Source organism: Rhinolophus ferrumequinum, chromosome 21 (genome assembly GCF_004115265.2).
Source record: "Rhinolophus ferrumequinum isolate MPI-CBG mRhiFer1 chromosome 21, mRhiFer1_v1.p, whole genome shotgun sequence".
NCBI lineage: Eukaryota > Metazoa > Chordata > Mammalia > Chiroptera > Rhinolophidae > Rhinolophus > Rhinolophus ferrumequinum.
In genome coordinates, this window is record NC_046304.1 from 40,935,061 (window position 1) to 40,961,025 (window position 25,965).

Genomic DNA, 25,965 nt, shown 5'->3' on the forward strand with positions numbered 1-25,965 from the left:
CTAGATCCCAGGTCCCTTCACTTCCTTCCTGGACAGGAAGCAGCAGCTCTGGATTCCAGGACCGGCTTTCCCAGTGCTCCCCAGTATCTCTGCACCTTATCGTGCTTTCTGATGGAAGTTTTGCTCTGTTATATTTACTTCCTTTAAAAAACCGACAACAGGTAAGCAATAAAATGTTAGGATTGAGAAGGTTGAGATGAGCAATTGGTTTGAACTAAATTCTAGTGGGTTTTTCTTAGGAGGAATGATATCCCCTTCGGCCTCTTGGAATCGATTTACTCTGAATTCAAAGAAGCTTCCATTCGTTGTTTATACTTTGCATTTTTGGTTTGTTTCTTTCAGTGACGATCATTAGTGATTACTAGGATATGTAGAGGGGGTATGTTGGATCTAAATGATGCATGTATTTCTTTTTTTCAGAGAGTGGTTTATATTGTGGGTTTTAATTGAACCCTAGAAAAGCTTTTTTTGGGCCATTGCCCCAATGATGTAACCAGCCATTTAGTTGCGAGCGTGCATCCTGCTGGCTCCTGGGTCACTAGACTTTCACTTGCTGACTCAAGCCACTGGCTAGAAACTGTGGTCAGCACACGAGCAGGCATGGACTTGAGCACATAACCAGGCTGATGGAAAGGCATCAATTCTCTGGGCAACAGAAACCTGCTTTATGAGACTGATACAGCCAAAGGAGCTCTCTGTTCTAGGAGCTGGAAGCTAATTTCTCATCTTCCTTTGCTGTGGACTAGCTGGGTGACTTTGAGCAACTTGCTTAGCCTCTCTGTTGCCTCATCTGCAAAGTGGAATAATCTTTTCCTCACCCGACGGAAGGTGGACCCGGAGCCCCAGGCCCTTTCTGAGTTTTTCGCTCCTAAAAGGACCTCCTCCGACCAGCTAGTTAACCACCACGGCTTAGGTAACTGGGAAAAGCAAAGGCAGCTCTTCTGTTTAGATAATTATGTGTGTTTTCGTCCTTCTCTGACTGGAAAGATGTAAGCGTAGCTGGGGAGGTAACTGCCTTCCAGGGCCGACCTCTCTGGGGAAGGTTGGTGCATGTAAGAGCCCATCACCAGAACTTGAAGATTGTGGTGGGGTCTGCTGACTGACAGCTAACGGTGTGCTGAGAACTGTCCCTTCAAAGAGGCCTTTCCATTCCCTCAGGAGACCGGCGCCCACCCCGGGTGCTGTGGTGCCGTCTCCTCCCTCACTCCCTCACCCCTACTGTTCCCCATCTTCCCTTCCCATCCCCCTCATCCCTCTCACAACGCTTTGTGCTGCTGCAACCTTTTCTAATGAGCAAGTCCTAGCCGCCAGGGCCTCTTTGCAGCTTGCTTATGTAACCTGCCGCTGCTTCTGGTCCAAGGATCACCCTGGAAAGGCACTCAGAAGTAGGTACACAGCCAGGGCCAGTCTACTTACCCTCCCCACCCCCTTGGAACTCAGAGGTGGCACAGGAACTTGGACTCTGCAAGAATTAACAGCTCCACCACCAGCCGCAGAGCCAAACCTGCGATGCTCTTCATTCTTTGTTAATTTCCTGCAAACAGGACTGTCACAGAGGGAGCCTGTGGGCTGTTCGGGCTCCTTAGGGAGCTGTTCCCCTGACATCGGCTCAGGACTTTTAGCTGGCACCTAGCCTTAAGTCTCTGATCTGGGCTCCTCCAAAATGTCTGGTCTCTCAACCATCCCCCCTTTCACCAATGATGACCCCTATGTCTGATAATGACACTGTCACCACCCCTCGTCAGCCCAGAAGAAGGATTTTGTCCCTCCAAGTCTGACCTCCTTCAAGTTTTAGCTCAAGTTCACTTTCTCCCCAGAGCCTTCTTCAGCCTTTTTTACCCCTGTCTCCTTTCAGCTGCTACAGCCTTTGACTCTCACACCTATTCCATACTTAGCTCACCAAATCATAGACTCTTGGGGCTCAAGCCAATCTGCTTTCTGTCTTCTGACCTGTGGCCTCGGACTGGATTTATGTCTTTGTCTCCCCTCCCAAACCTGATCCCGAGAGGTCAGGGAGCACGTCTTCCATCCCTTTGTCCAGCCTGGAGCTCCTGCACGTGGTAGGCAACGTTCCGCAAATGGAGTTGACCATAGGGTCACTTTGCTCTGAAAGTATCCCTCTGTCATTCGATATTTGTGTATGTATGTCCCTGGCCAGACTGAATCTATCCAAGGGCCGTGGCCACATCTGCTCCTTTTTCTGGGTCCGTGGTGGAGGCTGGTACATGCCTTCCTCATAATCTGCTCACTGCCCTGGTCCCTGAGACCTCCCAGCTGCTCAGCCAGGGCTGAGCCAGTGCAGTGGCTCCGTCCTGCGTATCTCATCCTCTCCCTGCCTGCCGGGCCCGCTGTCCTGCGCACAGGTATCCTGAGACCACCGTCAGGACTTGGAGGGTGTATATGCATATGTGTGGGCACAGCACACACACAGCCCCCAGCACAGCATCAAGAATGCATTTTGTGCGCAGACAGCGGCTGTAAACTTTATTTATTGCCCCACTGACTCTCTGCATCAGCTCCAAATGCACCTCCAAGCGTGTGGGGATTGGCGAGCCTATCACTTAGGAGTCCACTTTTCTCTCTCTTTTAATAATAGATGCTTTCTTCCTACAGCCTCAGCTTGGCCGCTTTGATTCAAAAGTGATCTCAACTGAAGAGACTAATGGATGGGTCTGAATTTGTGCCTTTTCAGCATAAAGCATTGCTCTTAATTAAAAGATTCTTTCCTTTGATGGGAGAAAGGCCCTCCCTCCATGGCATCATTAACCACCCACCTTTGGACGGGTCCCAAAGCCAGCTCCTGTTTCAGGCTAATCCCAGGTGTGTTCCTGAATGCCAGGGAGGCTACAAGAGCCACGTGGGCCACTTGAGTACACAGAGCGTGCGTGCCTGGGGTGGCATGGCAGTGTGAAATGTCTTCCTTTTGCATCCCGTTGCAGCATCTTATCTCAGTTTTTATTTCTTTTTCACCTAGGACAAGCCTTTAAATCACTGGCTTGAGGTGTTTGGACATTCTTTGACCCTTCTGGGATGTTGCTTATAAATCAACATTTCATGATTCCCTGGGAAATGCTGTCCAAACAATAAGCCACAAGAATGAAAAGGAAATTACAGTGCTCTTTACTTGTAAACAGTCTTTTACAAGGAGGTTTCTAATTACTCTGCTCTTTCTCTGGAACAGAGGAATTGAAGTATGGGTGACAGGTCCTTAACAGATAATCATATGATGTGTCTTCTTCCTGACCAGTCACAGAGCAGACACATCCACTCCCAAAATGTCCCTGGGGCCACATCTGAGGAGACCCCTAGATGTCAAGCACCACCAGCTCTGGTGAGGGTTTCTCTTGACATAACGGGTTCTTTCTGAGCATGGTCCTAATTTTCCTTCGGTGGAAAGAGGCACGTTCAGTGATCTGGACTGTCCACAGTGCACTCACACGGTCATGTTAGTGTTCATCGTTTGTGTAGCTTGAAGGAATCACATCAGTTTCCTCCTCCCTGACAGGAAGCACAGATGTGGTGTCCTAGGATGTGATGAGGACTCAGAGAGATCAGAGAGTGGATGTGATGTTTGCTAAGGAGACGGAACAGCATTTGATCCACAGAAAACCACTGTGGAAACCAATGGTGGTTTTCTGCACTACTTGAGGTGTCCTCTGTGAAACGACCTCCTGACTTAGGGGTGAATTCTGGCTTCACTGCTGACGAGCTGTGTGACGTTGGGCAAGTTTATTCATCTCTCTGTACTTTTGAGGGAATCTTTTTTGACGGTCCTTTCCAAGATTGAGAACCCAAGATTATATGAATCTAGCCAAGCAGGGGCACCCAGACAAATGCCCGGAGAACAAGTCTGTTTGCGGGGCAGGGAGAGAAGGAACCAAGATGGGAGAGACCTTGATGTCAAGGATGACAAACTCAAGGTCATTCCTGGTTAGCCCAACACCCAGCTGACAGAGCAGTTACGAGGTCAGACCATTAAGTTCACAAACTCATCCTAGAAAAAGTGGCACATACCTCATTGCTGAGTATCACTATGGTCACCTTCAAAATACTCCCCTTGGGAAGCTCTGCACCAACACCAGCGTCTAGTCCACCCTTCAAAGCAGTTTTGGAACTCTTTTTCTGGAATGGCCATCAGAGCTGTCGTCGTATTACCCTTGATGTCCTGAATGTCATCAAAATGTCTTCCTTTTAATATTTCCTTTATCTTCAGCTAAAGAAAAAAGTCACTGGGGGCCAGATGAGGTGAGTAGGGAGGGTGTTCCAATACAGTTATTTGTTTACTGGCTAAAAACTCCCTCACAGACAGTGCCGTGTGAGCTGGTGCATTGTCGTGATGCAAGAGCCATGCATTGTTGGCAACAAGTTCAGGTTGTTTTCGTCTTTTTCACACAGCCTTTTCAGCACTTCCAAATAGTAAAGTTGGTTAACTGTTTGTCCACATGGTACAAATTCATAGTGAATAATCCCTCTGATATAAAGAAAAAAGGTTAGCAACATTGTTGCAACAAGTTCGTGAACTTAATTGTCAGACCTGGTATATCATTTATTTTGGTCACTTGAGGTTTATGAAGCGATGGGAGAATTGGAGCTCCCTTCTTCCATTGCAAGGAACATTCTCTCCACTGGGGTGTCGAGGTACAGTTGTTATCCAGGGCGCTGGGGTGGTCCACACGAGAGAACAGGCCAGCTGTCAGATTTGAAACAGACTGTGAGCTCCGAGCTTGGGAAGCGTCAGCGATGGGTGTTCTCACATGTCCTCTCCCATCCCACTAAAACCCCTCTCCCTGCCCCCCACACTCCCTGGTTCAGCACTGTTGATTGGGGGCCTTCCTTGTGCCAGGTGTTGGGGCAGGTGCTGAAGACACGACGACGGTGAAGGATGTGGCTATGGCCCTCCCACCCTCAGGGCACTAACATTTCAGTACCAGAGACAAGCAACCGGAGAATTACAGCACCCTGCAAAATGTGTTCACTAGGGACACACGTGAGGGAGTTTGGGAAGGGCTTCTAGAAGCAGGAACTGCTTTGATGAAACCTGAATCCTGAGCAGGAGTTAGCCAGACACTGCGGAGGGAAAGTGGAGGAGAGGGCCTTCCTGGCGGGGAAACCAGCACATCTGAAAGTGAGAAAGAGGGTAGCACATGGCATCTGACCAAGTGTAAGGAGTGGCTTTCCGTAACAATAGTGCTTGGGTTCATTTATTCATGACGGTGATTGAACACCTAACCCCACACCAAGCATTGCACTAAGTACTGAGTTGTTTGCAGTGGCTAAAATAAGTTCAGGGGTCTCCACCCTCAAGGAGCTGACAGTCTAATGGGGCACAATCAGAGTAGGAAGTGACAGGTACAAAAAGACTGGATCAAATGCCCATGAGGGAGGACGGGAGGTAAGATGATTCCTACCCACGACTGGGATGCAGGAGTTTCCAGCCTCATCCCACAGAGGTGGGATCAGCGATGGTGAATTCTTCGGAAGTGAGGTAGTCGTGGTGTCCCGTTTCTCTGAGACACCTGATGTGTGAACGTGTGTGTGTGTGTGTGTGTGTCTGTGTGTGTCTCTCCCTGGAGCCCTGCCTCTCTCAGCCGCTGCACACCCTGAGCTTTGGGAGACCCTGACTCCACGCCTTGGGAAGATTGAAGGGCACCTGTAGTTTTAGATTTAGCAAACAAAACAAAACAACCCCGGTAATTTTGAGTCTCTTTTGTAATGTTTAAAAACATCGTTATTGAGATGATAATTCACATACCAGAGAATTCACCACTTAAAGTTAAAATTCAGTGGTTTTTAGTATTCCTTTACGATTTCCATCTTGATGGTAATTCCTGAGACACTGGGGAGACCCAGCAGCCATTCAGACGTGGCAGGGAGACCCCAGGAGTCTCTCTTCTCCTGTTCTGCTCTCCATTTAATGACTGACAGGCGTTCAGGAACTACCCCGGCTTCCGCCCCCAGGCTGTAGTGTCTCGTCATTTTTCCAAGTAGAATTTCTTTTCCTGTTACGTTTCTAAGTTCTTTGTACTTCTTTCTCACCAGCTTTTCCTCTTTCATCTGCTCATTCTCTCTTCTTTCCTTCACTGTGATTTCTGTTTCTGAGCATAAACATTGTCCAGGCCCTTCTGCTGCATAATGAACGGTGTAATGACAGAGGCTGCCTGAGCTTTTTCTGAACTATGTTCTTGGGGCCCAGACCCTAAATGTGTGGCCATCGCTTTGATTTCCTGTCTCTTCTTGATCCGAACTTCTGATGTGTCAGTTTTAGTGGATCCAGAGAGTTGTACACCTGGGTTAGATCTGGTTCCAAAGTTGTGCTGAAATTCTTTTTTCAAGGTAGTTTCCTCACTGCATGCAGTTTTACATTTTCCCCAGCTCTAGCTGGATACTCCACTATATCAAGCATGATTTATTTTATCCAGATAAGAGAGGCGTGACCCGGGCGCGTCCCCATGCTGGGTGATATTTGCATCTCCTTATTCTAATTTAAATGAGAAGTCTTACTGATAAATATTGAAACTATTTTGCTAACCCCAATAGATGCAGCAGAATTGTCTGCTTGCCCCTTAATCTAAAGAGCCTTTACTTTTCTATTCTGACATGGCCGTGGACCCTTACTGGACACGTTTCATTTTGGAAGTTAAGTTTTCTGGGGTTTGTAAGGCTAACCTCAGCCCTGTGGGGCTCTTCACATCCCTGCTTCTCTAAATCCCTTTTGGAACAAGGTGGATATAAATACATGAAGAGTTGCAGCCCCCTGTAGTGTTTAGACACGTCACCTGTTCCCCTCACTAGATCTCAGAGAATCGTACTTGTGACGGCAGAAGGGTTTGTGACATCAGAGTGCTGCGTCCAGATTTCTGTGGCTCTCAGCATTAAATGTGTACCTGGAAGGCTGCACGCCAGCTGTTAGCAAACCTGGTCCCTTTGTCTCATCATTGTTCCTCTGGCGTGTTACCCTGTCCCATCCAGGGGCTCCCGCTAGCTCCACAGGTGTCACCCCTGTTAGGTACCTCTGAGGTCCCAGGTGTTTCTACGGTCCCAGGAACACCACACATCGTCACCCTAAGTGGCTTCTGACGCTATGATTGAACACAGAATGGCCCTGATGGCTAGAATCAGTGATAAGTGCTCCCCTTATCCCTTCAACCATGCCAGTGGCAGCAGGCAATTGGTGATATGTGAATAAAAGGAGTAGCACGCTGTGGGACAAATCCTTGACTTTGTTACAAGGGTGTTTTGTTTTGCCAAAGTGGGAATGTATTTATCGCTTTTTGTCAGACTATAAACATAATGCATGTTTATAGAACAGTTTAATAAAACAAAAAAGTAGACACCAGCTTCCTTTCCAAAGGCAACTTCTCTTCAGCACATATCCTTTAGGATTTCTGGTCTGCGCGTATACATATATATGTCATTTTCTTTTTATAAAAATTCTGTACATGCACATTTCTAAAACTGCTTTTTCACTTGGCGATACGGGGTGGACCTTTCTCTCTTCCAGTGTGTTTCTCCTCCATCCTTCTGACAAAGGGGGCAGCTTCATGAAGGGTGCTCCAGGACACGGTTTTGTCCTTGTCGCCAGGCGTCACGGGACCAGGCAGTGATCTCACTGGGTACACCATCTGCCCTGCTGGCCAGAGGCTGCATCGGGAGAGCCAACGGGGCACCACGTGTCACTGGATCCAAAGTGGGGTGGGTCTCTGTGCCCTGAGAAGCTGTTTAGTCTGAAAATACAAACAGGATACAGAAAGGTTTGGCTGAATTCGTGTGTGGTAAGGTGGGCATGACAATAAGCACAGCTGGCACCTAGGCCATGTTTCCTGGAAGCACTTGACAGATATTAACTCATTGAATCCCCACTTTGAAGGATGAGGCAGTGGAGGCTCTGAGACGTTGAGTGACTCGCCCAAGGTCACCCAGCGAGTAGTAGTGGAACCCAGGCAACCTGGCCCAAGCGTGTGCTCGACACCCCCAAACTGCACTGTCATTACCTCTGGCCCTGTTGCCACCATGCAGAAGTGTTCAGGCACCTCTGTCAAACACAGATTCGGGGACCACGTGCTTGATCTGGTGTGGCATTTCTTACGTGTATTTAAAGGACACTGTTTATTTTCCGCCCTTCCCAGCCCATGCTGCGTTCAGGTCGTTCATTACTGAGCGACACCGCTGACCAGCCGCTGACTCCCGCTGCCCTGCTGTCCCCCATGTCTCCCAGAGTATATGTCCTCAGACTCAAACACAGAAGGGAAAACGTCTTAGAAACTACCTCCTTTCCTTCCTAATTCTCCTCTTCCCTCCTTTTCTTCCTCTTGTTTCCATCTGATGAAATGACACGGCTAAAAGAGCCCATTTCTGGCCATGCCTTGTGGCCTCTCGAACCCCTGCCTCTCTCCTGGCTCTTGGGCTTCTTTCCAGCCAGCTGAGGCTTTGTGCCGCCCGCTCTGTCCCTCCCCAAACCCCCTTCCACGTCCTCTCTATTCTTGCTCGTCGTTTTGTCTGGTGCCAGCGCTGGAGGGTTGGGGAGCAAAGACTCCCCAGTTCTTCTTTTGACAATTACCTTCGCTCCACTACTTCCCAGATCTTCCCAGAAGGAACCCTCCCTTCTCATCTCAGGGGCTGACCCAAAGCTGTCTCTCTCCTCTGCCCGCTGTTACACCCCCTCCTTTGAGCAGAGGACCTGGTGTTGGCCCCTAATTTTATCCCTTTGGGTTAAGCTTCCTCTTCGCATCTTCAGACGTCTACTCCTTGCTCGTAACTCACACGTCATGACAACAGCCCCTACATCCGTCTAGGACATGGCAACTCACTAAAGTGCTATCTCATGGGCATTTTTTTCAGTGTCCCCCATAGCCACCCTGTGAGACAGGTGTCATCATGCCCACGTTACCAATGAAGAAGCCATGGTTCAGAGAAGGCAAGAGACTGGCCGAGATCGACCAGCTAGTGAGTGGTCCCCACTAAGCCTTTAACCCAGGGCTTTTGACTCCCCACCAGGCGTCCTTTCCACCCAAATGCATGGAGACATCTGGACCAGGAACAAGGGTTCCTCAGAAAGATTCGGAGCCAGTGCCTGCACCTCAGCAGCCAAGGGCTCAGGGAGTCCAGCCATTCATTCAACTATCAAGGCTGGACTTGGCGCATTTCACAGGAGTGGGGGGTGAGTGGCCTCTCGGTGCACCTGTAGGGATAGACACAAATAATGGCGTCCCGAGATCCCAAGACCCTGCTCCATGGGAGAGCCCCAGGTCCAAGGGAAAGCAGAGCCAGGTGGAGACGGCAGGATGGAGGGTGCCTCCCCAGCCCTGCTGTGAGGGAGAGGCCATGCAGGGTTCTCAAAGCGCTTTGAGAAGGGGGCAGCCTAAGTGCTATTCATCAGTCCAGTGACAGCTAATGGAGGAGCAGGTGCTTCCAAGAACCCATAATGCTCTTTGGCAAGTGCCCTGAGGGTGCCCCTGACAGGCCGCCCAGCACCCCGGTGCTGCTGAGGCAAGCGCCTGCGAGGAGGCCCATCCATCCTCCGCTGTCTGGACGAGGTACAGTATCGAGCTAGGGACGGGCTAACTGAAACGCTGCATTTTCCAAGTAGAATTTCTTTTCCTGTTATGTTTCTCAGTCCTTTGTACTTCTTTCTCACCAGCTTTTCCTCTTTCATCTGCTCATTCTCTCATCTTTCCACAACTGTGATTTCTGTTTCTGAGCACAAAAACATTGTTCAGGCCCTTCTGCTGGATAATGAATGGTGTAACGAACAGAAGCTGCCTGAGCTTTTTCTGAACTATGTTCTTGGGGCCCAGACCCTAAATGTGTGGCGCTCGCTTTGATTTCCTGTCTCTTCTTGATCCGAACTTCGGATGTGTCAGTTTTAATGGGTTGGATCTGGCTCCAAAGTTGTGCTGAAATTCTTTTTGTCAGGATAGTTCCTTCATTCCATCCAGGGTGCCCGGCCCATAGCTGGTTCTGGCACTTACTCCCAGCAGACACCCCGTTCCTAAGCCGAGCTGTCCAGCAAATCCCCATATGCCAGACTCTGTTCACAACTCCACCACTATCTATAGGTCCACGTGAGGTCCCTCGGCCTCTCTGTGACTCAGTTTCCCCAGCTGCAAAATGGCACTCAGAAGACCCATGCACCTCACAAAGGTATAGTTGGGGTGGCTCCACCTACACTAGGCCCTCAGAGTGGGGCTTCGGGATTTGGTGATGGAGGTCTTCAAAGACCTACCCAGGATCAAACTGCAGATTCAAAGCCCGTGCGTCCTGTCACCCTGGGCAGCAGCACCAGTGTGTGAAATGGGCATCGTCGGATAACATTCCCCACTTAGCATAGATTGTTATGAGGATTAAATGAGCTGTAATATGTAAACCATGCCTGGCTATAGAAATATTGATTCTTATTAAGGGGAGGTGATGGAAGGCTAAAAAATGGGGGTGGGACTTTAAAAGCCCCACCCCCAGCACATTTCAAGTATAATCTTGTGTTGGTTTTGTGGATCATTTGTTGCCTGTTTAAGCTGGAGAGCAGAGACACAACCAGTTATATCCACTGTAGATCAGCCAGAAATTAAGATAAAGCTGCTTAATCCCAGCATATTGTGAAGTGAATAAAGTGGGCTACAGAACAACTGGTGTAATGTGGTCTCATTCAGGGAAAATTATATGCATGCGTAAGAGAGGTATCGGTAAGGAAGTTCCCTAAAACGTTAACAGTGGTTATTTTGCTTTCCTCTTCCACATTTCTTTTTGTATTTAACTTTTAAATAATGACTATGAATCACTTTTCTAAAGCAAAAAATTCTCTCTACCCCCCCTCGTCCCCCACCCAAGGATGAAGAGAGGTTTGCCCAAGTAAAGCAACTTTTTGCTCTGGTTTTCTTGGCTTTGACATCATAAGAGACCCCTCCTTATCCATTTGGTGCTTCTGAGTTCCGGGGATTTATTGCAGGTCGACTTAATGTAGTGACCAGGGCCATTGGTGGTCCCTGAATGGGACAGAGGCTCAGCAGCCTGCCTCCACCACCTGTCAGGTGTCACATGACAGAGCTGTCTTCTTGGAGGGATCTGATCAAAAGCGTAGCAAAAAGAGGGTTGGAGGGAAAAATTATTGTAGTTTTGAAAACAAAGGTCTCCTCCCCCCCCCAAAGCATGATCTGTCACCCTAACAGATGTTACACGCTATTCGGTTATACCTGCGGTTACAAAGGGGAGAGAACCCTTCAGTGAAAAAAACAAAAACAAAACAACAGAAACCTTAAGCTTTAAAACCAGAGTTGTCCTTTCACACATAATCTGTGAATTTTCTTATGCTGATGGACGTTCGCCAGCTGACATCAGCCATGACACACTGTGTGCACAGCAGCGCCACCTCCCCCAAAAGCAGCCTTCATTCATGCTGTCTTACAATTGTTGACTGTTTTCTTTGGATTGAGGCCCAGGATTATTCCATTTTCTGCTCACCAACATGAGTCTTTTCTGTCTGTGGGCTCCTTTATCTTCTCCCCACTTAATTTGGCAGTTCTGCTTGAAATCTGGGTGTTATTATTCAGATTTGGTTCTAGAACATTCTGTGGTCCATGTGATGTGATGTGGCCACGAGCTCCCACGTGAGAGCTCCTCTGAGGCTTGCTCCTCTGAGGTCTTCCCTCTGGCAAGTCTTCCTGACGACTTCCCTATGCCTGCCTCCATGCTGGGTGTCACCTGTGGGGGCGGGAGAGACCTGTGACTCAAAAGGAAAGGCATCTCCTCGAACACTCACCGCTTGGGACCAGTTGTCAGTGAAGAGTGAAGCATCAGAGTTGCCAAGATCCAGGCTCAAGAGGGTGTTGATCTAAGCCCTCCAAGCCCTTTCTCTCCCTCTAGGTACAGTTGAGGTCCTGCTTCCTGAGCACAGGGATTTCCTAATGACCTTGGCCCCAGCCTAGGAGACTAGTATGCCGGCCCTTCCCCTAACCTTTATATCGTACAGTAAGACCCTTGCACCATAAGCATTAACGAATAGAGTATAAATACAAAGGGAAGGTTTTCAAAGGAAACAAATGATATCCCTGAACCGATCACCTCAGTCATTGCTTGATTTAATCACCGTTTATCAGTCCGCTGACAAGGTCAGATTCTGGTGCCAGGCTGCCTGGGCCTTGAACCCTGACTCCATTACAGGCCTACTGTGCCACCTTGGACAACTTACTCAACCTTTCTGTGCTTCAGTTTCCCCATCTGTAGAAGTAGGCATAATAACAGAGGCATTTATGTGAATTAAATGAGTCAGTACCTGGAAAGGCTTGAAACGGGTTCCTATAACTATTAGGAATTATGTTTCCCACACTCATGGGCTGGAAAATTCGTTATGGTGCAAAAAAGGGACGAGAGCAAAGAAAAGATGGGATGCGGGAGCCAAAAATCACCTTGGAGTTCATTTTGAAGTTATTTTTGGATTCTAGATTTATCCCTCCTTGATCTTCAGCTATCTGGGAGAGATCCAGGTAGGGTTTTTGTTTTTGTTTTAAATAACAGCATTGTTGAGGTAGGTCACAGGCCATCAAATTCACCCTTTAGATTCACAAAGTTGTGAAACATCACTACTGTCTGATTCCAGTTTGGGTTTTTAACCTGAGGACGTCTAGGGGCGATCCCCCTTTCTCTGGATGGAGCCACCCGCCATGGGGGCGGTGATTCTGCTGAGTCACCGCGGGCGGCCGCGAGGCTGTGGTCATTCCCCAGAGAGAAGCTGGCGGCCCTCTGGGCCACGGTGAGCAGGCAACCGGGCCAAGCGTCTGCTGCCCCCTAGCGAGGGCTGCTGGTCGGCCCTGAAACGACCCCCGCCTCCTCCCAACTCCTCACCCGGTGTGGTCCCGCGTGGGTTTTCAGATCGGTTTGTTTCAAACGCGAGAAGCTGTTTGGGAGCGTGTGCTGCGTGGGTAGTGCGTCCGGTTTGCAGCGTGGTGACCGCGGGACCTGCCCCTGAAGCAGGCTTTCCCTTACCTCCTCGCCTCTAACTCTAGCCAGGGCAGGGTCATTTCTCTGCGTCCTTGAAGAGAAGGACTGTTTAACAGGCACTGGTGTGACACAGTGGGATAGAGATGGGTTTTAACATCAAAAGATCAGAGTTCAAAACCCTTGGGCTGCTGTTTATTAGCTGTGTGACCCTCAACAGGTTACTGAACCTCTCTGAGCCTGTTTCCTCATCCAGAAACGGGGAACAATAATTCCTCTCACCAGATTGTGTCATATGACAGAGATACTCTCTCTCTCTGAAGGCCCTGTGACTGGCTTATATAGTCAAGGCTCAAATTAACAAATGCTATTAATATTCTAGAATTGCCAAAAGGGTGTCCAGTATCTGCTTGGCTTATCCAAGGAGCTTTCTAGAACCTCAATTACTCATCATCAAAATGCATTGCTGTGGGTAAGAAAATTAGAAGGAATAGGAAGGCTGTTTGGCCTTCACCTCCTGGTAGAGGCTGCCCCAGGTCAGATGAAACCTCCAGACGCCTTGGAGAGTCGTGCAGCCGCAAAGTCCTGGTGGGGAGCAGACAGAGGCTTCAGAACTGCTTCCGGGGCCTCAGGGACCAGAGGAGAGGTAACCCCTTCCCTTTCCGTATCCTCTCATCACCTGCACTGTCTTCCTCTCTCCCTCTCGATCCTGGGGACGCTTTTCTCCCTTGCTCTGTCCATTGTCAGGGTGGCAGTGGGACTGGGAGATGTGATCCTGTAGGACAGGCGCCATGAACCATCCACACGTCCCTTCCGCTCACAGGCCTCAATTCACACAGCTACAAAATGACAGAGGCAGACTTTCTCCAGGGTCCCTAAACAGGGACCCTGAAATTTTAGGAGAGGCACAAAAGTTGAGGTGAACCTGGAAGCCCGGCCCATTTTAGCTTCTAGGTTCACCTCAACTTTTGTGCCTCTCCTACAATTTCTTCCTTACCTCCCACCAGGCTGCCTCTGAGTCACTGCTTGGGAAAACAAGAGGTAGGAAATGAGAGAGAGACAGAGAGAAAAACAGAGAGAAGAGGAGAGGCGAGGCGAGGGAGGCCGATTTAGAAGTATAAGAAAACAAAGTGTGTTTATTTTCCCGTCTGTGTGTCTCCCTTAGATTACAGGATTGGTGCCGTGATGACCATGTCTAGTCTGGACTGTGTAGCCACTTCAGTGCCAACCTTATTTGTGTGTTTTTCAGTCTGCTGTCCTTGCATGAAAGTCTTAGGGCCGGGACGTGCTTTGTGCCATTGGTCAGTTGGTGTACATGTTCTTTGTTCAGTTCTTCCAGAGAAATCCTCCTGCCCTTGGCTTTTGAGGAGGAAGATGGCAGGGGTCAGAGACAGGTGGGGAAAGGAAGGAGGAGAGCTGAGAGCGCGGGCTCTTGGCTGGGATGCTGGGGTCTCCTGCTTCTCCTCCAGGCCTGGGCTGGAGACCTCCTGCTGTCCTGTGACTGATGACCAGTGCTCCTGAGCTGGAGGACACGGGCCGACTCAGTCCACGTAGACAGAAATGTCAGAGCAGGAAGGGAACTCAGGGGTCAACGAGTGACATTTTGTGGGTGAAAAAGATGGAGAGAAGTTACACAGCTTCTGGGTCTGAGTCCTGGACAGTGCTCCTTCTATATCCCGGACCTGTGCCCTGAGAGGAAGTTGGGGAACATTTGATGGTCCAGGATGAAGAAGAGGCAGTTGCGTGTTCCATCAAGACACAGGCTTTGCATGCTGCCTGTGTGACCTTGGGCAGGTCGCTTCCCAGATCCCTCATCTGTCCTATGGGACTCTTCATACCTACAATGATGATAAGTACCTCGCAGGATTGCTGTGAGGTTCGGTGACACACCCGTGAGGTGCCCACATGGAGCAAACGCTCCTTCTTTGACAGGGGCCACCGAACACCAGGCCCCGGGGCTGCAACAGTAAGTGACCTAGAGAGGTCCCACTGCGAAGGAACTTGCTCACTCAGTGTTTGTCCTACGACCGAAGAGTTACTTTGTTTGGCTCTCTGAGGACATCCTCCTCCTGGGTTCTATTCTCTGCTCTAAGGGCTGCTCCAGACGCAGACTTGCCTGTAGGTACCAAAACATTAACGTGCGGCGGGGGCAGGTTCCCCAGCCCGGTCACTCTGAAGAGACAGCTCTCGTGGCCTCGTTGACGCAGAAGGTCTGTCAATCTAAGGGCTGTGCTGTCCTGGGATTGGCTGGAGGAGGCGGGTTGGTGAGCCTCCCTGCTTAGAGAGTTCTTCCCATGCATTCCACTTTTTCCCCAAAGCAAAATAGTGGCCCTTGAGAAGCACATAGTTCATTTATTTGGCATAGTGGATAGCTGCCTGTGTTTTTAAGGATGATTTAATTTCTCCAATGGCCCCTGTAATTCATTTAGCTTCCTATTGGTGCGTCTGACTTTCTTCAACCCTGCAGGGTGGCGCTGGTGGAGGGAGGGTGATCAATAGAACCAGGGCAGTGAGACGAACCACCCTAGTATCTGCTCCGTGGGGCTGAATGAGGCAGCATGGCAGCTGAAGGGCTTAGACCAGGGATGCCTGTCCCCGGTCCCCAGAGCAATGAGCTGCTGTCCAAGCCTCAGGAATGACCCTTAGTTCTCTTGCTCCTGACTTGAAACCTTATGGAAACCTCTAAAAGCAGCTGAAGAAAACCCAATATCAAATGCAAAAATCCACAATGAGAATGTAGGCGGAGACCAAAATGTACAATGATTCTTGCTAAGACTTAAATCACAGATTTTTATTACTGTTGAGAGAGAAGAAATACTGGAAAAGCCAAAAGCAGAAGTCTGTAAGCTATAGCCCACAAGCCAAATCTGGCCATGAGCTAAGAATGACTTTTATATTTTCGAATAGGTAAAAAAAACAAAAACAGAAAAAGGATATTTCATGACAGAAATTATATGCAATTCAAATTTCAGTATCCATAATAAAGTTTAAATGGAGCACAGACATGCTCATTCATTTATGTACCAATCATCAATAGCTGCTTTCCCACTGCAATTAAATTAAATACAAAGAATTAGATCACTAAAAACATAGCAGAAAGCTTTGATGATCTTTATGTACCATGAAGCAATGGAATGAATCACAAAAGAGAATAGATTTGACAGTATAAAAATTACAACCTGTCTATTCAGAAGCCATCAGAAACCAAAATAGAAGACAACCAACTGGAGAAACTATCTGCCACAAATAGAATAAAGAGTTAATGTTATTCATAAATTAAGAACTAACTCAAGTCATTACACTCAGCACTGAAACTTGAACAGAGAAAGGAAACGATATAAATGGGCATTTTATGAAAGAGGAAGGCAACACATCAGATTTTTACTTTTATACCTCCATCCGCCATGTTCCAGGAGAGGAAACTTGGTCACTGAAAGGAGTCCATCAAATCTCAGGAACAAAACCACGGGGCTCATTAAACTTCTTAGCGTTCACTAAAACTTGAGCTGCAGTTTGAACGGGGTGACCTGAGTTGGTTGGCCGGCTCACCTGGGCCAGGTGTAATGTCTCCAGCCAGTTCGGGAAGCCGAAAAGCTTCTGGGCTGATTCCATCCTTCCAGGGTGGGGCTCCTGGTGAGTCAGCCAGGTGAGCTGACTTGTGGACCAGTCCCAAGGATGAGCAATTGGGCAGTGACCTAGGATGTCCTGAGAGAGGCTCCATCAGGAAGCAGTGAAGAAGGCATTGCTTTCCTAGAGTTGGCTGGGAAGCAGTAGTTGAGGTCTTGGAGAATGGACCTGATGTCTTTCAGAAGAGGGGTTCTTACGTTTGGGGCCTTTCTAAGGGAACCAGACCATTAGCCTATCTAAGGGCAGATGATATCACTACCAAATCTTAAACCTTAAAGGATGAATGGGGACTTTGATTTCCCAAAATACAGTCGTGCTCATCCTTGAGGAAATGTCAGAGGTTTGGAGAAGCTCAGTCTCGGATGCCTCTCCTGAGAGCTCTTTGAGGGATAAGGGCCGCGGGCAGAATGAAAAGCCCCCCCTTCTCTAGCTGCCTCACCCAGCACACATCCTGCTAACTTCATTTTTAAAACCTTCCTAGACCATCCCAGCCCTTGCCAGCTTCTTATCCTACATCGTGGATGGAGAAGAGAGCTCAGACACTCACACTAGCACGTCCTACCTAGAAGGGAGAGGAATGAAGCTGGACGTGAATATCCTAGTGTCCAGCTGGGATGAAACCAGTGCCAGAAGCCCGGCTGTCCCAGTGTCAGTCTGGGAAGTGTTATGTGGTGGGGGCATTGGGCCTCCACCTTGTAGCCCACCATTTACATATATGACTTGCCCAACATCTGTCAGAGGTAAGACTGTGGATTTGAGAACATTCTACACCTCGTAACACTTTTGAGAATGCATGACATCGGTCGTGCGTGCCCTCCAGGACTTGCCCATGGCAAGACATTATTAATTGATCCCCGAAAGAGAGAGCTAGATGCAGGGGAGGCAGGAAGAAGAAAAGCCCCAGTGCACTCCAGTTCATGTCGTCAGCTCTGCCCTTGACGCTTCACCCACTGCCACCACTCCTGTGTGCCGCCGGGAAACAGTTCCTGGAATGAAAACAGAAATGTACGGAGGTAACGGTTAACAAATTATAAAGGAAAATGAAAGACTAAGTTTAGATTCAAATTAAGAAAAATTATAAAAGTTACAAATATAAGAGGAAAGAATAAAAAAAAAAAGTAGCCTGAAAGGTTAGAAAGTTAGAGGATGACACAGGGAAATATATTTTGAAGGAATTTCAAAAGGTTAAAAATAACCAAATGACCCTCTATTTACAACTCTCCTGTAAGTCTAAAATTATCTCCAAAAAAGTGAAGACTGTAAGGATGTAAATAAATACATCTACAATAAATCAAACATGTAAATAAATATATGTAAGAAACAAATACGTGTAAAATAAAATGTAGACAGCTGAGATTTTTAAAGGGTAAGAAATAAAAACCAAGACCAAAAATTATAAAAGTTTGAAGGGAGGAAGTGAAAGCACCTAGAACTGAGGCGTTTCCAAGATAAAAATAAAGTAGAAAATAAATACTGTGAGATAAATAGATAATTTTAAAGGAAGTTATTAAAGTAAAAGACGGGAGACTCAAATCACAGGGATAAAAATGGGAAATAATGGAAAACCCAAAGTAGCACGAGTGACCCGGAGCAAAGGCGCATACGCAAAAGTCCAGACTTTCGAAGTCAGGAGTTCTTTTTAAAATAAAGAAATATTATCAATAAAGGGAAAGATGAAGTACCCCTAAAGGATCGTTTCTACTGGGCTCAGTTGAGCTGAAGCAGATGGACTTTTGGGGGGAAGGGAGGAGCCAAAGCCTTGGGGCCCCCTTCCGGGCTCTGTTAGGGACCTTTCTGCCCACCCTCGGAATGCGCACCTGCGGGTACTGGTCGGTGCCATTGAGGTGAGTGGAGACCACAGTCCTGACCTTTGGGGCCCAGCCGACTGGAGCCGGGGGAGTCAGGACACCGTTAAGAGTTGGTTCTGCTGCGCAGTTACCCATGAGTCAACAGTCACGCACTGCTCTGTGCCTCATTTTCCCTTCTGGGAGTGCCTGCTGATGGCTGCCCTCTCCTGTTTGCTCCTACCCTCACCTTTTATGAAAAAGGCCATCAAACTCCTAGTCAGCAGCATTGACTTTGTAATGCTGTGGAGAGAGCACCGGGCTTAGTAAGGAGTGTGCCCCTGAACCTGCCCACTGGGTGGTTTTGAATATGAATGGATTTGAGGTTAGTGAACTAAAAGTGCACATGCATGTACATAGCACTTTGGCGGGAGACAGAGTGGGGATGAGCTTGGGCGTTGGGTTGCTGGGGAGGGAAGTGGTGTCTGCCATGAACTGGGGAGGTGGCACCTCACCGCCCCTGTCCCCGCCCCCAAGCACTTACCCGCATCTCAGCATCCCAGCCTCAACCTCCCATTTTCCTTCCCCAGGGGCCTTGAACCAGGATGGCTGAGCCCCGCCAGGAGTTCAACAGGATGGAAGATCATGCTGGGACATACGGGCTGGGGGACAGGAAAGATCTCCCCTCTCAGGGGGGCTACACCGTCCTGCAAGACCACGAGGGCGACGCGGATCGCGGCCTGAAAGGTCAGTGCACAGCCTGCCTTGGGAATCACAGCCAGCCCGCTCGCTTGGGAAAGGGCTGGCAGGAAGGGTTCGAATCCAGATTTTTAATGGAGTTTTAAGTACTTTATTGGGTTAGGTTGTCAATAGAATGAAACCTCGTCATTTGAATGGACCCAGATACTCAGAATGGGAGGCTATTTGAAAATGTCCCTTTCCAAAGGCGAGTTTGCGACATGAGTGGATGCAGTGTGACAAAGCCTGCAGGGGCTTGTCTGTCTAATGAATACAGGGCGCTGTCTTGAGTCTTTAGACACACCTGTTAATCTGTAAATCAGCAGTTTTCATCACCATGCAAAATATGTGGCCTTATACCTTATCTCTTCCTCTCAGGCCTGTCTGGGCCCTATTTGGCTAGTTGGTTAGCTCTGGGATTCCTACTGTATCTATATTAATAAGTTGCATTAACTTGTAAACATTCTAAAATGCAGTCTTTTAGCCACCTTGGCTTGGCCTCCTCCTCTTCCCTTCCAAAGGAATATGTCTCATTTCACTGTCTGACCACCATTCAGGGAGCCACAGGGCCCTTTCTTCTGCTCCGAGTCCTGGCCCCTGACTCACGCCGGGCGCACCAAGCTGGCCCCTAGGGAGGAAGGACTACCCTGCCCTCCAGACCCTTTGCTAAGGAGACAAAACAGTGTACTTTCTCTTTTAATGCTGAGAATATACAAACCCTTTGCAGCCTGGGCTGGGAGGTAGTGGGTGGAATCGATGGAGCTGCAAGGTGGGAAGAGATGTATCCAGTAAGGTTCCTGGAGGGGGCAGGTCACCAGGAGGTCCCCTGGGGGTGGGAACACAAGGAGCAATGGTCCCTACCTTGGAGAGCTTTCAGGACTCCTTGGGGGCCTTGTTTCAAAGGCAGGCTTTCCTGTGTCTGTTTAAGCAGAGAATGCGTTGGAGTCAGAGGAGCTTGGGATTTAGGCAATTGGACTGGCTCCAAGTTGGAGGAGGTGCAGGAAGAGTGGGCATGCTGCCCCCGGAGCTCAGAGGCCGCCCCCTGGCCTTCTCGGGAGCCCACCCAGCCCGGAGTTCTGGGTGGCAGGAGTGGCGGGACATTCCCAGCTGGCCCATGCTAACAAGAAATGAGCATTCTGACCTCTCTCTCGGGCCACAACCTGCGAGCCGCTAAGTTTCCGTCGGGCAGCTGGGCCCTAAAAGCTCCCTCATCTGAGGACCTGAGCCCACACATCCCTCCACAAGCCTCTCATTCCTCTTTCTGCCAAGTCCCCTTGGAACTTCAATTATTAAACTCTTTATTAAAGTCTCATGGGTGGAATCCAATTTAGAATCACAATACACTGCATTCTGCCCCGGATGAACTCGACCAGTGAAAAACGATGCTCTATTTAGAGTAGCCTGGTTTAAAAATTAAGTTAAAAAATATATTATGTTGTAACAAATGAACGATAATAATGAAGGATGTCAATGACTGGGGAAAATAGGTGTGGGGTACACTCTCTGTACTATATAATTTTTCTGTAAATCTAAAACTGTTCTCAAATAAAACAACTTTTTTTTTTTAAGTCCAGGAAAAAAGTGGTTTTTAACCATTCTTATATTTTGAAGGGGAAACTACATTCAATTTATAAAATTATAAAAATAACCAGTTCACCAAGTTATGTTGTGTCTCAGAGTTGCCTAAAGTATGTTTGCTGAAACTACTCAATGCTTGAACATAAAACATGACCAGAAGTTCAGTGCTAAAATGGCAAGTCATATATCCATTTGACCCTTGAACAACGCAGGGGCTAGGGTCACTGACCCCTAGTATTAAAAAATTCACAGGGCCGGCCCGGTGGCTCAGGCGGTTGGAGCTCCGTGCTCCTAACTCCGAAGGCTGCCGGTTCGATTCCCACATGGGCCAGTGGGCTCTCAACCACAGGGTTACCAGTTCGATTCCTCGAGTCCCGCAAGGGATGGTGGGCTCCACCCCCTGCAACTAAGATTGAACACGGCACCTTGAGCTGAGCTGCTGCTGACCTCCCGGATGGCTCAGTTGGTTGGAGCGCGGGCTCTCAACCACAAGGTTGCTGGTTTGACTCCCGCAAGGGATGGTGGGCTGTGCCCTCTGCAACTAGCAACGGCAACTGGACCTGGAGCTGAGCTGCGCCCTCCACAACTAAGATTGAAAGGACAACAACTTGACTTGGAAAAAAAGTCCTGGAAGTACACACTGTTCCCCAATAAAGTCCTGTTCTTCCCCAATAAAAATCTTAAAAGAAAAAAAAAAAATTCACATATAACACTTGATTCCCCCAAAACTTCACTACTAATAGCCCACTGTTAACTAGAAGCCTTACCAATAACATAAACAGTCGATTAACACCTATTTTATGTTATATGTATTACCTATTCTACTCTTACGCTAAAGTAAGTCAGAGAAAAGACAATGTTATTAAGAAAATCATTAGGAAGAGAAAATACATTTGCAGCGTTTACTGAAAACATCCACCTACAGGTGGACCTGTGCCGTGCACACTGTGGTGTTCAAGGGTCAACTGGATATGCAAATGTTCAGTCGTGAGCTTTTTGTCACTGGTTTGAAAGGAAAACATTTGAAGGTAGTTTGTTTACCCAAAGAATATATTTGCCAAGACAGCAAGAGACACCTAAAAGATTTTGATAGTTCTTATCAAATTTGTTGCTGTAACTAAGGATTTAGAACGAGTTATTTGTATAGGGGGCGTGAGGGGTGTCACTTTACTGGCAACATTAAAGTGACAGAGACTATTTTGAATAATGACAAGAAACCATATGTAAGGTACTAGAAAAAGAATATCGAAGTGGATGCTAAAAGTTGGAATAGGACTAGATGCAGCCAGAAAGAGCTGCCAAGTGGGTAACAATTGGTTAACTGATACAAATAAGGCACCGTAATGAATGAAAAGGGGTAATGGGTCCACTTGTCATACCTTCTAGATAAGACATTCAGAAGAGGCTGCTTCTCCTTCCTTCCCCACCCCTCCAAGAAACTTAACAAGGATAAGGCACATGATGAGGACAGCAGGCTGGGGACAGATTGGGGGAGGGGTGTTTGGGGGGGCACACGTGCTTGAGGTCCCCTCACGTCCCATGCTCCTGTGCTCTGACGGCCAAGGCTGGTTAGTAACAGGACCCCACAGACAGTCTGCATCGTGCTTCCTAACCGTTTGTCCGAAGCCTACGTGAGGCACTTGGCAGGTGTTTGCGAGCTCCAGGGCCAGAAGCTGTGTGCTCGCTGGAAGTTTGTTTAGTATTCGCCCTTCTTTGGCGGGATGGGCGAGACCAGGGCTGGGTGTCCAGGGACTGCGTTTCAGCAAAGGGTGCAGGGTGTCCCATCATGCAGTGTACTTGAACACCACTTGTCTGTTTTCATCTCGGGGTTCTGCTTCATGCACAGAACCAGCCCCCTGTCCTGAAACTGACCCCAAGGCTGCCACCCACCCCAGGTGGAGTGGCTCTTACAGAGTCCACCAGAGAGCTTCCTTGTCTTCGGATTCTGAAAGGACAGCTTTCCTCAACTGTGGCTGCCATTTCTGGTGTCACTCAAGGTGTATTGGTCAGTACTTGGAGATCCTTCTATGAGAGATGCTGGGTGAAGTCCAGGCGCCAGTCGTCCAGTGAGAAGTAGGCACTGTGTCTGCCCCAAGTTAATTCCTTTTCAGAGGAAGGAGTTGGATCTCTGAGCGTTTTTCAGGTATCTGCTTGCCTTTAACCAATGGCAGTGATCTCTGATGAATCTCTCCAATAAGGAAAGACAAAGCCCCAGGTTTACGTGGCTTAGCTTTCTGGTATCTGCTGCCATTTGTCAATACAAGAGCCTTTGTCTCAATTGGAACCACAGCTGATTCAAAGGCAGTGTCTCTTCGTGCCCAAGAACAGCTGCTCATCAGCCTGTCTGCCTGATGACCCTGGTCTGGGGGCACAGTCGTATTGAGGTGGGGGTGGGATTGGTCCCCTTTGTGGTTTTGTCATGAGGCCACATTCTATCCATCAGAGTCCATGCTGAGTGATTTTTGGCTCCAAAACACAATAGTCAAAAGGGAGGGTGGGAAGAGGCAGCCATTCTGAGGGGCTCATTGTGTATGTTCCAGAATCTCCCCTGCAGACTCCCGCCGATGATGGATCTGAGGAACCAGGCTCTGAAACCTCTGATGCTAAGAGCACTCCGACGGCCGAAGGTGGGGCCTCCTTCCTCTCACCGCTTCATTCACACAGCCCCTTCCATGCACCAGCCTGGGCGTAGCCATGCTGTGAGCCTGTGTGTGCCACCCTTCCTGGCTGCGTTTGCTGCTGCCTCTCCCTTTGGCTGAGAGATACGCTCAGCTCAGTGCTTTGCAGGACAGGGCTCGGGGATGTGGCGGGGGCCACGCCCTGCTCCGCTGCCTTGCTCGCTCGTGCCAAGTAAGGTGCCGTCATCATGTGTGTGCTGTGAGGCCGGCACACTTGGAGAGGGTGAGAGCGGTGGCCCAAGCCCCTGCTCCTCATGTATCTCCTGAAGTGCTCCTTGCTCCTGGTTTTAACCACCTTCTCTCGCTTCCCATCTAGTCATATGTCAGGCCTGCATTTGATTGGAAATCCCAGCCAACTGTGGCATATACGTGAAGAGGTTTGTTTGTCTTACATAATAAGGTGTCTGGACCTGGGCAGCAGGTCCCCGGGATCATCAGTGCTCTTCTGTCTTTATCTTCTGTTGTCCTTAATGGATGGATTTTTGCCCTGTGGTTACAAGATGGCTGCTGCACTTCCAGGCAGGAAGAAAAGTAGCAAAGTGGCCAAAACGGGCCTGAAATCAAGAGTGTTCCTTTTTCATTAGGAAAGCAGAAGTTTTCCTGCAAGCCCACACCTGGTCAACTTCCACTTATGTCTCTCATTTGCCAGAATTGGGTTTCATGGCCACCCCTGGCTGTAAGGGAGGCTGGGGCACTGAGCATTTTGCTTTCCAACCTCTTTAGCAGGAGAAATCAAGGGAGAAGGGAATTGAAAATGGCTTTTGAGTCACCAGTCCATGGTATCTGCCGCCCGCCCCCCGTCTCTTCATCGTCCCCAGGGAGGCTCAAGGTTCTGTTCTTAGCACTTCTCTGGGCCCTGCCCATTACTTTGGCTGCTGTGTCACAGGATGAGGACCTGGCCCAGCGTCCTGGCCCCAGGCGTCCACCGGTGGATGAATTCAGAAAGGGGCTATCAAGCCCCTGCCAGTTGCTTGGTATGGGGGTGCATCTGTGGAGGGTATAGTGGGCATGGCCCTTCCCCCACCCCTGAATTCTCAGCCTCGAGAAGAGAATACCAGGCCAAATGCTCTTTGCTCTCCTTCCAGCCAGTGACGCAAGATATGATCCTGCTGATCTCGTTAGGACAGTTTTGTAAGTTGCCTACTTCCCTGAGACAGTCCTGAAACACGAATGCCAGATTCCATGCCAGCCTTCCAAAGCATGGATTTCAGCGCTCCATCAGCATTATTCTGGAAGAATCTTCCAACCAAATACTCTGGACCCTGTACAGGTGTGGGCCCCAAGGGCTTCAGCTCCCACCTCAGAGGGAAGGGGGCCCTGCTGGGGCCGGGCTCTGCCGGGCTGCTCTGCCTGCCCCCAAAGCCATAATTAAAATGGACTCCATTTGTCTAAACTGACTCAGGCTGTTGGAAAGCTTTCAATGCTGACAACTCCCTCTGTTTCCTCGGAGTGGCTTGGGAGGGAGCCAGGCCATTGCTCCGGGAGGAAGGCAGGTTTGGGAGTGCTCATCTTTCTGAGAGTCCGACATCAGCTCCTGGTAGTGGACCTTCACGTCCCGCCTCTGCTCGGATGGTGTGGGCCGGTCACACATCCGACACTGGATAGGAACAGGCCCGTTCATTGTTACCCAGGTCTCTGTGCTTCTTAACCGTCATGGGCTCAGGGGGACAGGATGTAAGAGCTGGAGGAAACATCAGAGGTCAGCTGGAGACGATACTCCCATTGTGCAGATGAGGAAACTGAGGCCCAAAGCAGACAGAAGACTTGCCCAGAGCCTCACAGCAAAGCTATAGCGCCTGGCCCTCACCCCACAGTTTTTGCATTGCCTTAGTCCCAGCTCCATTCTCCTTTCTTCCACCTCCTTAAGGATCAAACACCTGTGAACAGTCATCTGGTTTTCAACATTTCTTCTTTCAAAACTCTTGGGATTGTCCCCAGCAGTCTCTTTCGCTGCAGTGTTACGTGGGGGCTGTCCCCAGCTTTCCTGGCAGATGGCCTGGGCATCTGTGGGTTGGTGCCACTCAAGCCGAATATTAATGTGCTTCCTAGGGAGATGTCAGGAAGGGCAGCTCTGGGCCTGCTTTGTGGTGCGGCTTCTTTGCATGCGGCTGAGTCCCCTTCTGCCTCCCCCACCCTGCACTGCTCCCGCACAAGAAGCAAAGTGAGGGGCTTGGCATAGCTCATCTTGGCCCCCCCAAAGGTGATTTTTGGTGGTTTCTAGATGTGACAGCGCCCTTAGTGGATGAGGGAGCCCCTGGCAAGCTGGTGGCCGCGCAGCCCCACATGGAGATCCCAGAAGGAACCACAGGTGAGGGTGATCCCTGGGCTGGTGTGAAAGGCCCCTGCTGGGTTCCCAGCTGACCTGCTGGAGGAAAGGGTGTGTGGGGGGGGTTACTCCCGTCTCTAAGTGAGGCAGGAATGTGGGCAGACGCCGGCTTCTTGGAATCTTGGGTTGTTCCAAGCTTGCTGCCTTGATGCCCTGTGGCTTCCGTGGCTGCCTGCCAGCCTCCACGAGGACAGAAACCATTCTGGATTTCTTCTGCTTCTCCTCTGCTTATCTCAGTCAGCCCATCAGCTGCACAGCGTTCTCTGAGGCAGGCTGGTGGCAGATCCTGCCTTCTTCACTTCTGAGC

The 25,965-nt window shown here is 49.2% G+C and overlaps 1 protein-coding gene across 17 annotated transcripts in view; it reads left to right on the forward strand.

Moving 5' to 3' along the window:
* The window catches only part of MAPT (microtubule associated protein tau), a 94,754-nt gene that overhangs the window by 30,025 nt on the left and 38,764 nt on the right, over nt 1–25,965 (forward strand). For 9 of the 17 annotated variants that reach the window (XM_033089283.1, XM_033089287.1, XM_033089289.1 and 6 more), the window contains exons 2-3: nt 18,929–19,085; nt 23,195–23,281. In XM_033089283.1, coding sequence (XP_032945174.1) covers nt 18,944–19,085; nt 23,195–23,281 — 229 coding nt within the window. In that variant the 5' untranslated portion in view covers nt 18,929–18,943. Of the gene's footprint in view, nt 1–18,928; nt 19,086–23,194; nt 23,282–25,553; nt 25,641–25,965 lie in introns of all 17 variants that reach the window. The other 8 variants (XM_033089288.1, XM_033089292.1, XM_033089293.1 and 5 more) reach the window with 2 other exon arrangements.